Source organism: Hemitrygon akajei, chromosome 16, assembly GCF_048418815.1.
Source record: "Hemitrygon akajei chromosome 16, sHemAka1.3, whole genome shotgun sequence".
NCBI lineage: Eukaryota > Metazoa > Chordata > Chondrichthyes > Myliobatiformes > Dasyatidae > Hemitrygon > Hemitrygon akajei.
This window is the reverse complement of record NC_133139.1, coordinates 86615141-86629186: the sequence shown is the minus strand read 5'-3', so window position 1 is coordinate 86629186 and position 14046 is coordinate 86615141. Positions and strand designations below refer to the sequence as shown.

Genomic DNA, 14046 nt, shown 5'->3' with positions numbered 1-14046 from the left:
GTGAGGGGTAAGTTTTTAACTCAGAGAGTAGTCGATGCCTGGAACGTGATGCCTGGTATGGTGGTAGAGGCAAACACATTAGAGGGACTTTTAAATAGGCACATGAACATGAGGAAGTTGTGGGTATTGTAGGAGGGATTCGTTTTTCATACACAAAATGCTGGAGGAACTCAGCAGGCCAGGCAGCAGCTAGAAAAATAGTTTAGTCAATATTTCGGGCTGAAATCCTTCTATAGGACTGTTTTGTGTGTGTCGCTGGGATTTCCAGCATCTGCAGATTTTCTCTTTGTGAAAGGATTTGTTTTTTTTTTAACTTTACTTTCTAGTTGGTTCGGCACAGCTTCGGTCTGAAGGTGCTGTGCTTTTCTACGTTCTGTGTTTCTAATTGCCACATCTGGCTCTCAGCACTTGGGGCCAAGCAAGCTGTGAGCGACCTGGGTTGAACTGGAAATCACTGCAGCCCCATCAGGCTGCAAGTTGTCACTCTTCCAGACCACCAGGGGCGCTGCCTCAGATCGTCGACCGAACCTGCTGGGCGGGGAGCCAGCCTGATTGACATGTGGACGACAACCAATAGCAAGCGGGTGAGCGCAGGGAAGGAGCCAATGGAGAGGAGGCGGGGCGGGAATCAACTATCAAGTTGGGTTGCGCGGAAGCTGGCGGTTTGAGGGAGAAAATGGCGCCGAGCCGGAGTAAGAGTCCGGCTATGAGGAGGAAAAACAATGTGCTGAGGAGCTTATACCGGCTAAAGGTACACGAGGCGGCGGCTGACCGGGCTGAGAACAGTAAATGCTGCATTTGCAACGTGAAAAATTCCCCCAAATAAAGCGTGGTATGGGCTGTGGGGATGGAGGTCGGACTCCCAGTGACTAACTGGGCAGAGAATTGACCCTTTCCAACAGCAACGTACAGAGTATATCATAATGAAAGTGTACCTCATCTTGAAACACTTCCAATAGACCATTGCTTTTATATTAAAGATACACGTCTTAATTGGAGCTTCTAGGTCAAAATTGGATTTTAATGTTTGGAATGATCAGAAAGCTATTGCTCAGAAGAACTGAGTTGCATTCCTACAGCATTTTTCACGTCCCTTCAGGATGTCCCAAGGTGCAGACAAAGAACTTCTTTCAGTTACCCAGTGCTGTAATGTGGAAAGTGTACAGATAAGTTGAAAACTGAAAGTTCCCACTTTCTTAACGGTACTACTTTAAAAAAAATCACAGGCAAGTCCAAAATGTGTAAACTTTAGTGATTATTTAAAGTTAAAGTGGGAAAGTAACCATCTAAAATGATGCTGGTCTATTAATTTTGTCGATGTGAAAGCAGCATTTAGTTCTTTGCTGGGGGTAAAAATGATCAGATAGTGCTTTTTTCAGGTATCAGTTTAGGACTAAGTATTGACAGGGTATTATTCTTTTATAGTGTGCATTGCTATTTTAGATTGAAATGTGGTCTTGCAGATAATTGAATGCATTGGTAATCCAATTAATGTCACCTTACTTTGCTATAGTGAATCAGAATCAGTTTTTCTTGTCTTATATGATGTGTAATTTGTTGGCAGCAGTTCAGTGCTAAGACATAAGTTTACAATAAGTTTAAAAAAATCCAAAAATAAGAATGCACTATTCAGAAATCTGATGATGATGATGGAGAAGAAGCTGCTCCTGAATTGTTGAGTTGTGGGTCTTCAGGTTCCTGTTTCTCCACTCTAATAGTTGTGATGTATGCTTCTTGAGACACCGCCTTTCGACGGTGGGTAGGGATGAGCCTATGATGGAACTGGCTAAGTCTACATTCCTCTGCAACCCCTTGCGTTCCTGGTATTGGAGCTTTCACACTAGGGTGGAATGCAAACAGTCAGAATGCTCCCCACCGTACATCTATAGAAATCTGCAAGAATCTTTGGTGACACACCAAATCTGCTGTCCATATTGAGCTGGTGGTCTTCAAGCTTGAAAACAGACAGGTATATTACTGCTTGCCTTCTTTCTGCATTTTAGAGAGATTTGCTTGAGTTGTTCACTGTTATTCCAGGAACTTGGCGTGAATTCCTGTCTTTCCACAGGAAGGAAACAGTGCCAAGTGGTTTGTTGTGAGGTGAATCGGTGAATCACAAAAAGGGTGTACAAAAGCCACTGTGGTGTGACCAGTCAGCACGAGAGATGGGTGGGGGGGGGGGGGGCAAGGTTCAATGCTACATTCTAGTTGGCATGGTAAATGCAGACCATTTTTGGGATCTACTAGTGACACCTATCTGTAGGATAGCCGGAATCCTACAAACCAAGAGACTGCAGATGGTGGAATCTGGAGCAAAAAAACGAATTGCTGGAGGAACTCAGTGGATCAGGCAGCATCTGTGGAAGCAAAGGGACAGCGGATATTTCAGGTTAAGACTGTGTATGAGGACTCAGCCCAAAACATCAACCATCCCTTTGCCTCCACGGATGTTGTTTGACTTACTGAGTTCCTCCACTACTTTGGGTTTGCTGATTTGCTGCCACTATTGAGCACATGTACAAGAAGCTCTGCTGCAAGCAAGCAGCATTCATCATCAGTGACCTGCCCCCACACCCCCCATCCAGGCCATCACGCAGCAGGTATAGAAGCCACCAGGTTCAGGAATAGTTAGGCTTTTGAACCAGCGTGGATAACTTCATTCACCTCAACACTGAACTGATTCCACAACCTACTGACTCTCAAGGCTCTACAGCTCATGTTCTCAGTATTATTTATTTATCTATTATTTGCACAATTTGTCTTCTTTTGCAATTGGTTGTTTGTCAGTCACGGTTTATGTATAGTTTTCATAAATTCTTTTTCTTTATTTTCCTGTAAATACTTGTAAGAAAATGAATCTCAAGATAACATATGGTGACAATAATAATAAATTTACTTTAACTTTGATAGACTTTAGCTGTTGAGCTTGTTACCACAGAGAGTTCTTGGGGCTAGGAAGAACTATGCAATCAATAACCTCTGAATCAAATTTAATGTCTCTGGCATTTGTTGTAAAAGTTGTTAACTTTACGGTAGCAGTACAATGAAATACGTGATAAGTAAATATAGTTGAGAAAAAACTGAGGTACATTAAGTATATGTATGTCTATTAAATAATTAAGTTAAAATAAGTAGTGCTAAAAACAGATCAAAAAATAGTGAGGTAGTTAGTGTTCAAGGCTTCAATGTTCACTTAGAGATCAGATGGCAGAGGAGAAGAAGCTGATACTGAATCGCTGAGTGTGTGCCTTCAGGCTTCTGTACCTCCTTTCCGAAGGTAAAAATTAGACCAGAAAACTAGGAGCAGACTTAAACCATTCAGCCCATCGTCTGGAAAGCCTTTACAGATTTTCCCTCTCAGTCGCTTTCAGGTTTCAGATTGAGATTTATTTATCACATGTACATCAAAACACAGTAAAATGAAACATTTACGTTAACAACCAACACACTCAAGGATGTGCTGGGGATAGCCTGCAAGTGTTCCCACGTGTTCCAGTATCAACATAGCAACAACAACGGAATATAACAAGTCCCTTTCTGAAAGAGAGAGAAAGAGACACACACACAAAACCCCACCCCCACCCCCAACTCTAGCATAGGCCATCTCCAGTCCTTGTCCCAGATTCCCAAGCTCGCAGACATTGTGCCTCCAACCTTTAGTCTCTAAGCTGGACTTGCTGACTACCTTCCAGCTTTCTACCTCCAGGCTCACCAAGCTTTGGACTTAGATCTCCGGCTTTGCCTTTTGGACTTCGCCATCCTCTGGTCATCAACCCCGGGTCTCAGCGATCATGGGTTTGACCTGCAGGCCTCAGTCCCAGGGCCCCATTCTCCTGTATTCTCCCTGTAACCTTTGACACCCTTACTAATTAACAACCTATTAACCTCCACTTTGAAAAAAACCCAGTGACTTGGCCTCCACAGCTGTCTCTCTGTAGCAATGAATTCCACAGATTCATCACCCCCTAGCTAAAGAAGTCATCTTTGTTCTAAAGAGACGTCCTTCTATTCTCAGCATGTGCCCTCTGCTCCTAGACTATTGGACTAATTCTCTCCACATCCACTCTATCAAGGCCTTTCAATATTCAGTAGGTTTCAATGAGATTCCTCCCTTATTCATCTAGATGCAGGAAGTACAGGCTCAGCATCATTAAGCACTCATATATTAAGCCTTTAATTCTTAGAATTCTTAAGAGAAGTAGAAAAAAAATGTAGTCATCTGGTGGAAATTGGCGGTATTACTAGATGATTCAGATGGGGTCCACAGCATTCTAAAGGAGGAGGGTGAGCAGCCAGAAGTCTTGGTACATATTGGCACCAATGACATAGGTACGAAACATGAGGAGGTCCTGAAGAGAGATTTTAGGGAGCTAGGTAGAAAGCTGAAAACAGGTCCTCCAGGTCAGTAATATCTTAATTGCTGCCTAAGCCATGCACCAGTGAGGGTAGGAGCATTTGGGAGATAAATGTATGGCTAAGAGCTGGTGCAGGGGTTCAGATTTCTGGATCATTGGGATCTCTTCTGGTGAAGGTACGACTTGTACAAAAGGGGTGGGTTCTACCTGAACCTGAGAAGGAACCAACATCCTTGCAGGCAGGATTTTTGGAGTTGTTGGGGAGAGTTTAAACTAATTTGGCAGAGGGATGGGATTCAGAGTGATAGGGCTGTGGATGGGGCAATTGGTATACAAACGAAGGCAGTGTATAGTGAGACTGCCCGCAAGGGCTGGCTGATAATAAGGCAAAATTGCAGTCAATGGGATAAGTTTCAATTTAAAAAAGGTGATAAATACAGGACAGAAGGTGTTATATTTGAATGCACACATTATATGGATTAAGGTAGATGAATTTGCAGCCCAGCTAGAAATTGGCAGGTATTATGTTGTGAGCATAACTGAGCCGTGGCTGAAAGAAAATAGTAGCTGGCGGTTTAACTTACAAGGATACCCATTGTATTGAAAGGACAGGCAGATAAGTGGGTGGGTGGCTCTTGGTAAAAAAAATGAAATCAAATCCTTAAAAAGAGGTGACTTAGGATTGGAAGATGTAGAATCCTTGTGGGTAGAGCTAAGAAACTGAAAGGGTAAAAAGAACCTGATAGGATTTGTGTACAGACCCCCAAACAGTAGTAATGATGTGGTCTACAAATTACAGTGGAAGATGGAAAATGCATGCAAAAGGAGCAATGTTATAATAGTCATGGGGATTTCAATATGCAGGTAGATTGGGAAAATCAGGCTGGTGCTGGATTCTAAGAGAAGGAGTTTGTAGAATGCCTCCAAGATGGCTTTTTAGAGCAGCTCATGGTTTAGCCCACGAGGGAATTAGCTATTCTGGATTGGGTGTTGTGCAATGAACTGGAATTGATTAGAGAGATTAAGGTAAAGTAACCAAGTAATCAAAAAATGATAGAATTCACCCTGCAATTTGAGATGGAGAGCTAAAGTCAGATATATCAATATTCAGATGTATTGGTATTGTATGAGAGAGGAGTTGGCCAAAGTTGTTTGGGGGAAAAAAAACTGGCAGAGATGACAGCAGAGCAGCAATAGCTGGAATTTTTGGAAGCAATTTGGTAGGCGCAGGATAGATATATCCCAAAGAAGAAGTAGTAGTCTAAAGGCGGGATAGTGCAACTGTGGTTGACAAGGGAAGTCAAATCCAACAATAAAAGCCAAAAAGACGGCATATAATAGAGCAAAAATTAGTGGGAAATTAGAGGATTAGGAAACTTTTAAAAACCAACAGAAGGCAACTAAAAAGTTATAAAGATGGAAGAGATTGAATTTGTAGCTAACCAATAATATTAAAAAGGATACCAAAAGTTTCTTCAGATATACCAAGAGTAAAAGAAAGGTGAAAATGGATATTGGACTGCTGGAAAATGATGTTGGAGAGGCAGTATTGGGGAGAAGGAAATGGCGGACAAACTGAATAATTATTTGCATCAGTCTTCACTGTGGAGGACACTAGCAATATGCCGGAAGTTTGAGAGAATTAGGGAGCAAAAGTGAGTGAAGTTGCCATAACTAGGGAGAAGGTTGTTAGGTAGCCAACCAGAAAGGTCTGAAGGTAGATAAATTAACTGGGCCGGATGGTCTCCATCTAGGGTTCTGACAGAGGTGGCTGAAGAGATTGTGGAGGCATTATTAATGATCTTTCAAGAATTAATAGACTTTGGCATTGTTCTGGAAGACTGGAAAATTGCAAATGTCACTCCACTCTTCAAGAAGGGAGAGAGGCAGTAGAAAGGAAATTATAGGCCGGTTAGTCTGACTTCAGTGGTTGGGAAGTTGTTGGAGTCAATTGTTAAGGATATGGTTTTGGGGTAGTTGGAGGCACATGATAAAATAGATCATAGTCAGCATGGTTTCCTTAAGGGAATATCTTGCCTGATAAATCTGTTGAACTTCTTTGAAGAAATAACAAGTAAGATAGACAAAGGAGAATTGTTAGATGTTGTGTACTTGGATTTTCAGGAAGCCTTTGACAAGGTGCCACACATGAAGCTGCTTAACAGGTTAAGAGCCCGTAGTATTTATAAGGAAAGATACTAGCATGGATAGAGCACTGGTTGATTGGCAGGAGACAGAGAATAAAGAGCCTTTTCTGGTTGGCTACTGGTGTTCCACAGAGGTCTGTGTTGGGACCGCTTCTTTTTACATTACATGTGAATGATTTGGATGACAGAATTGATGGCTTTGTAGCCAAGTTTGCAAACAATATGAAAGTAGGTGGTGGGGCTGGTACTGTTGAGGAAGCAGGGAGGCAGCAGAAGGACTTAGATTAGAATAATGGGCAAAGAAGTGGCAGATGGAATACAGTGTTGGGAAGAAGATTCCTCCTCATCTCTGTTCAGAATGGACGTCCTCTATTCTGTGGCTGTGCCCTGTGGTACTAGACTCCCCTCACCATAAGAAACATCCTCTCCACTTCCACTCTATGCCTTTCAATATTGCAATAGTTTTAATGACCCACGCCCTTCTAAACTCCAGTGAGCTCAGAGCCATCAAATACTTCTCATACTTAACCCTTTCATTTCTGAAGTCATTCTTGGACACCTTTTCTGGACTCTGTCCAATGCCAGCACATCTTTTCTTAGTTTAGGGGACCTAAACTGCTCACAATACTCCGTGCAATCTGACCAATGCCTTATAAAGCCTCAGCATTACACTCTTGCTTTTGTATTCTATGTATCCCGCAACCTGCATGGGTTGTAAGGGCGCTGTACAGATTAGCACTGCACAAGTTGCCTCCATCTCTCACGGTTGTCGGCAAGTGCCTAGGTTGCAACAAAGCTCTCTGGTCCACTCTGCAGTGTTGTCTGCTCATTTCTTTCTCTGTCTTCCCCTTTTTTCTTTCCCCCTACACCATTCCCTGAAGAATGGTCTTTGAGAGTCCACTTGATCTTGTTATACGGCCATACCATCTCAGTTTCCTCTTTACTATAGAGAGTAGATCTTCGCAGTGCCTCTTGCTGAGTGATAGCTCTTCATACTTCATTTGAGACACAGCCTGTATAGAGATGCCGAGGAGCTGTCTGAAGCATCTTGTTTCTATTGCCTGTATCTTTTGCAGTTCTGTCTCAAAGTCCATATTTTGCATGTACACAAGAAGATGGAGAGCACAAATGCTTGCAGGAGTTTCAACGTGGATCTGAGAGAAATTTTACTGTCTCTCTAGATTGGTTTTAGTTTAGTCAGTGTTGCTGTCCTTTGGGCTGTCCTTGCAAGGATTTCAGACTTTGACTTTTCTTGCTTGATGATGGTGTGAAGAAACTTGAACTGTTTGACACTCTAGTTCGTGTCCACTGACTGTGATTTTTGTCATGATTGGCTACTCACTGTTTCTCATCAGCTTGATTTTCTTTGTGCTGATATCCATGCCATATCTGGTAGATGTATTGTCCAGATGGTTCACGAGGCAGTCCAATTCATCCTCACTTCTTGTCAATCCATCAATGTCCTCTGCAAACCTGAGTTTGGTTATGATTTGTCTTTTGATGCTGACTGTACCAATATGGTCTTCTGGGGTATCTGTCATTATTTGTTCCAGGAAAATGTTGAACAGCCTGGCTGAAACAAGGCAGCCTTATTGGACTCCAACTGATATGTGGACCCACTCTCCAGCTGTGCCCTGAACAAGTACCGCACTGCTAGCATCTGGCCCATGTGGTATCTCTTCATTGTGGCCTAGAGTGCATCATGCCACACCCTATCGAATGCCTTTTGAAGTCTGTGAACACATGGAAGATGTCCTGTTGATGTTGGTTGTAGTTCTTGCACAGGACTTGGAGGTTGAATATCAGTTCTGTTGTACTTCTTCCACTTCTGAATCCAGCTGGCTCTTTGGAGATTATTTCTTCTGCCTCTGGTTTCAGTCTGTTCAATATGACTTTCAACATCACTTTGCTTGTATGGCTGGTAAGACTTACAGTTCTACAATTCTGGCAGTGCTGCAAGTTGCCTTTCTTGGGGAGAGTGATAATATGTGGTTTTGTCCAGGTTGCTGGCCAATTCCTGGTTGCCAGATTTTGTTGCAGGTACTGGTGAGGATGTCTGTCACCGTCTCTCCTCCATGTTTTATCAGCTCAGCCAGGATATTGTCTGTTCCTGCAGCTATCATATGGCTACTTCTACTTCTTCCGGCAGAATTGGAAAGTCATTGTCGTTTGACGAAGTCTGGCTTCCGAGAATGCTGGGGCCGTCTTGGGTCTGATGATTGTAATGGTCTGAACAATACTCAGTCCATCTGTTGAGAATGTCTTTATCTTCTGTGAGACAGTTTATTTCTTTGTCTTGGAATGTGCTGGCTCGTGACTGTGTAGTGAGGTCCTTCACAATTTGAAGTGATCGCCTGCTGCTGTTCTTGTTCAGACTATTTTCTATCTCTGTACATTGTCCCTCAATCCATTCATCCTTGGCCTTGGTCCATGTTTCTCCCGATCTTCTTGCTGATCTCTCTGTACACTACCCCGCCTGTTGTGTTCTTAGTTTTCTTCAGGTCTCTTCTAGTATCACACCTTTCCAGGATCTCCTTTGTTACCCAGGGTTGGATTTTCCAACTATCTCATTGGCTGTTTCTGTCACCACTTCATTGAACTTAGTTGTCAACATTTCAGCATCTTTGCCAAGCGTCAGCAGTGGTGCAAATTTTCTACCAACTGTAGCTTTGAAGGATTAGGTGATGGAAGGGTCCTTCAGTCTGTCCAAGTTGAATTTCATTCTGATGTTCTTGGGCTTCTTGACTGTCTTCAGCTGATTCTAAAGTTCAATATCACCAAGTCGATGTTACTTCCAATATCAGTACCTGGGAAGGACCTTGTTGTGGCCCTCTTGATCCCAGACTGAAACTTTTTCTGCACCCGTATGTAATTGATCTGGCTAAGATGTATTCAATTGGGTGCATGCCAGGTCCAGCGCTTTGATGCCTTGTGGTCACCATGTTGTTGCAGCTGGCGAACTCAAATAAGTGTAATCCTCGCTCATTTGGTTACAGCATTACAGGAGGGGCTGCAGAATTCCTTTCAGTCTTTCAGTGCGTTTGTTCCCACCTTGGCATTCCAATCCCCCTGGATGATTAGAATGTCCTTTTTGTCCACCTTTTCAATAATGCCCAGGAGTTGAGTGTAGAATTCCTCCACTTGGTCGCCTTAATTGTCAGTTGTTGATGCATAGCCCTGTAATTACTGGGATGTTGAAAGGTGCTGCTCAAGTTGGATGGAAATAAGCTTACTGGATACTGAAATGCACCCAAGTACTGACTTCTTGATGCTCTTGTTGACAAGAAATCCTACGCCATTGGCATGTTTGTCAAATTCTCCACTGTAGTACAGTATATGTCCTTCCTCAGTAAGATATTCACCGAGGTTTTCCCACCTGACTTCACAGAGTCCCACGATGTGGCAGGTATACCTCTCTAGCTCATATGTGAGCTCCTGCAGTTTCCCTGCTTGAAGAAATGTTCTCACGTTCCTTGTGGCTAATGAGATGTAGTTTCTCTCACGGGTCTTTGGTGAGGTTACACCAGTAGCAAACTTAACACCTCCACCCTGGTGAGCAATGGATGGCACAGCCCTTGGTGACGGGGGGCCACTGATCCGGCCCTGTCAAAGATCAAGCCTTTGTTAAGGCCATAAAGCCTTTAATTCCATCATCCAAATCACTGACGTTGATTCTTGAAAGATCGTTACTAATGCCTCCACAATCTCTATCACTTCCCTCTTTTCTATGAGTAAGCCACTTTTGAATCCAATCAACCAAGTCACTGTGGATCCCAAGTGCCTTAATCTTCTAGATCATCCTACCATGAGGGATCTTGTCAAATGTCTTACTAAAGCCCATGTAGACAAATCCACTGACTTTCCGTCATCAGCCATTTTCATCATAATCTTTAAACAATTTGAGTTTGTAAAGTATGCCTACCTACACACACGTGCGAGCACACACACCTGTGCTGACACTAATAAGCATATAATTTATGGCCCCTTCACTGATGTTAGGTTCACCAGCCTGGTTTGTCCCTGGTATCTTTCTAAAAAAGGGGCAATATTGATTGTTCTCCAGTCCTGTGGGACCTTGCTTGTGGCTAAAGAGGATATAAAGATTTCTGTTAATGTGCCTGCAGTCTCTTTTTTTCTCAATAACCTGAGATGGAATGAATTTACTGCATTATCATTTTGATTAACAAACTGGTAAACATTTAGCAACCTATTTAGAAGTAAGAACCTGTTTGTGAATTGGGAGACCATGCTTTTCCATCATCCGATAAATATGTCACAGACATTGAGACAATTAAACATAATTGTTTAATTATTTTCCATAATGAAATTTTTCTCCATATTAAGGTGATAAAGTGCCCCACTTTAATATGAAAAACTATTTCCCAGAGTGAAGATGCCATTGTAGTTAATGATGATGGTGATATTAAAACCTATCTATTCAGTCTAGGCTATTGGAATCTTTCCAGGTATTGCTATTGTCTTTTGTTAGTTCAAGATGGAAGAATGAATGGTCAGTGGGATCATAAGCCATAACTTCAGCACTTTATTGAAGTGAGTCAAATGTTCATTTGTAGCTGTGCATTCCACTGCCACATAGGTCAGGTGAATGGCTAAGTCACTTCAGAGAAGAAGTTTTAGGAATTAGTGAATCTATGATTGTTATATGTGATCTGAAGACTGATACCTGGGACGAGTGAGCTTGAAGACACAGGTGCCATTGAATGTTCCTTCTGTTGCTTAACTTTAACCTCCACTTTCTCCCATCAGAGAGACTTAAAGTTTTCAGTGTTTTCTAGATATTTCATGGACTTAAGATTGTGGCCAGTATAAAAGTAATAAATCATTTTCATGTGGTTCTTGTGAACTAATTAGGGAGAGAGCAAAAACTAGTTCTGCTGATTTGAGAGGAATCTAGAACTGGAAGCCATAATTTGTATAAAGATAAATGCCCATTGTCACATTCTCTGATTTTGCTGACTGCAGTTGGACATTACATATTTCAATTTTTTATTGCAGATAACCGGCCAGTTCTCTCATCGAATGTTTCAAAATTTACCACCCATTCTTTGTGTCCCCTTGAAGAACATTGTGGATGATGATTTTTTACTAGCTGGGTATGTAAACTTTCCGGAGGCAACTAGCAATTTGCAACTTTCTAGCAGTTAATTTATTGATTTAGTAAACAGAATCTCAGTCTCTCAAGTCTGGCAATGATTGTGTAAGATACAGTATACAGTATCTATCAGCAGGGGGTTGCTAAGAACATAGAAATCTACAACACTTTGCAGGCCCTTTGGTCCACAATGTTGTGTTGACCATGTAACCTACTCTAGAAACTGCCTAGAATTTCCCTACCGCACAGCCCTCTATTTTTCTAAGCTCCATGTACCTATCTAAGAGTCTCTTAAAAGACCCTATTGTGTCCACCTCTACCATCATCGCTGGCAGTGCATTCCACACACCCACCATTCTCTGTGTGAAAAACTTACCTCTGACATCCTGACATCCCCCCTCCCCCCAGAGACCTATTCCAAATTCCTTAAAACAATGCCCCCTTGTGTTAGCCATTTCAGCCCTGGGAAAACCCCTCCAGCTGTCCACTATCAATGCCTCTCATTGTCTTATACACCTCTATAAGGCCTCCTCTTACCCTCTGTCACTCCAAGGAGAAAAGGCCAAATTCACTCAACCTATTCTCATAAGGCATGCTCTCCAATTCAGGCAACATCCTTGTAAGTCTTCTCTGCAATCTCTCTATAGTATCCATATCCTTCCTGTAGTGAGATGACCAGAACTGAACACAATACTCCAAGTGGGGTCTGACCAGGGTCCTATATGGCTGCAAAATTACCTCTCTGACGGTGGTGTCTGAAAAGAGGATGCTGTCCAAGTTGCACGCCATCTTGGACAATGACTCCCATCCACTCCATAATGTACTGGTTAGGCACAGGATTACATTCAGCCAGAGACTCATTCCACCGAGATGTAATACTGAGCGTCATAGGAAGTCATTCCTATCTGTGGCCATCAAACTTTACAACTCCTCCCTCGGAGTGTCAGACACACTGTGCCAATAGGCTGGTCCTGGACTTATTTCCACTTGGCATAATTAACTTATTATTTAATTATTTATGGTTTATATTGCTAAATTTCTTCACTATTCTTGGTTGGTGCGGCTGTAACAAAACCCAATTTCCCTCGGGATCAATAAAGTATGTCTGTTGAACTCAGTTCCACGGTTGATGAATGCCAACACACCAAACGCCTTCTTAACAACATTGACAACCTATGTAGCTGCTTTAAGTGTCCTATGGACACCGACTCCAAGATCTTTCTAATTCTCCACACTAACAAGAGTCTTACCATTAATATTATATTTTGTCTTCAAATTTGACCTACCAAAAATGAACCACTTCACACTTATCTGGGTTGAACTGCATCTACCATTTTTTGGCCCAGTTCTGCATCCTTTTGATGTCCCACTGTAACCTCTGACAACCCTCCAAACTATTCACAACACCCCCAACTTTTGTGTCATCAGCAAATTTATTAACCCACCCTTCTACTTCCTCAGCCAGGTCATTGATAAAAATCACAAAGAGGAGCGGTCCCAGAACAGATCGCTGCGGAACACCACTAGTTACCGACTTTCATGCAGAACATGAACCGTCTACAACCACCTTTTGCCTTTTGTAGACAAGCCAATTCTGGATCCACAAAGCAAGGTCTCCTTGGATCCCATGCCTCCTTACTTTCTGAATGAGCCTTGCATGGGGAACGTTATCAAATGCCTTACTGAAATCCATATATACTATGTCCACTGCTCTACCTTCATCAATGTGTTTTGTTACATCCTCAGAGAATTCAGTCAGGTTCATAAGGCACAACCTGCCTTTGGCAAAGCCATGCTGACTATCCCTAATCAGATTATGTCTCTCCAAATACTCATAAATCCTGCCTCTCAGGATCTTATCCAATATCGTGCCCACTACTGAAATAAGACTCACTGGTCTATATTTTCTGGGTTACCTCTACTCCCTTTCTTGAAGAAGGGAACAACATTTGTAACCCTCCAATCTACTGGTACTTCTCCTGTCCCTGTTGATGATGCGAAGATCATTGCCGGAGACTCAGCAATCTCTTTCCTTGTTTCCCACAGTAGCCTGGGGTATATCTCGTCTGGACCCAGTGACTTATCTAACTAAATGCTTTTCAAAAGCTCCAGCAATCTTCTTTCTTAATGCCTGTATGCTCTCAAGTGTTTCAGTCTGCTGTAAGTCATCCCCACAATTGCTGAGGTCCTTTTCCCTGGTGAATACTGAAGCAAAGTATTTATTAAGTATGTCCGCTACCTCCTCCGACTCCATGTTCTCGTTTCCACTATTGCACATGATTGGTCCTATTCTCACATGGCTCATCCTCTTACTCTTCACATACTTGTAGAATGCTTTGGGGTTTCCTTAATCCTGCTCACCAAGGCCTTCTCATGGCCCCTTCTAGCTCTCCTAATTTCATTCTTAAGCTCCTTCCTGGTAACCTTGTAA

General features: G+C 42.5%; 1 protein-coding gene across 2 annotated transcripts in view; it reads left to right on the top strand.

Moving 5' to 3' along the window:
- The first annotated feature begins 648 nt into the window (after positions 1-648).
- Positions 649-14046, top strand: part of dcaf15 (DDB1 and CUL4 associated factor 15) — a 40012-nt gene continuing 26614 nt past the window's right edge. For both annotated transcript variants that reach the window (XM_073069359.1, XM_073069358.1), the window contains exons 1-2: positions 649-751; positions 11519-11616. In XM_073069359.1, coding sequence (XP_072925460.1) covers positions 677-751; positions 11519-11616 — 173 coding nt within the window. In that variant the 5' untranslated portion in view covers positions 649-676. The remainder of the gene's footprint in view (positions 752-11518; positions 11617-14046) is intronic.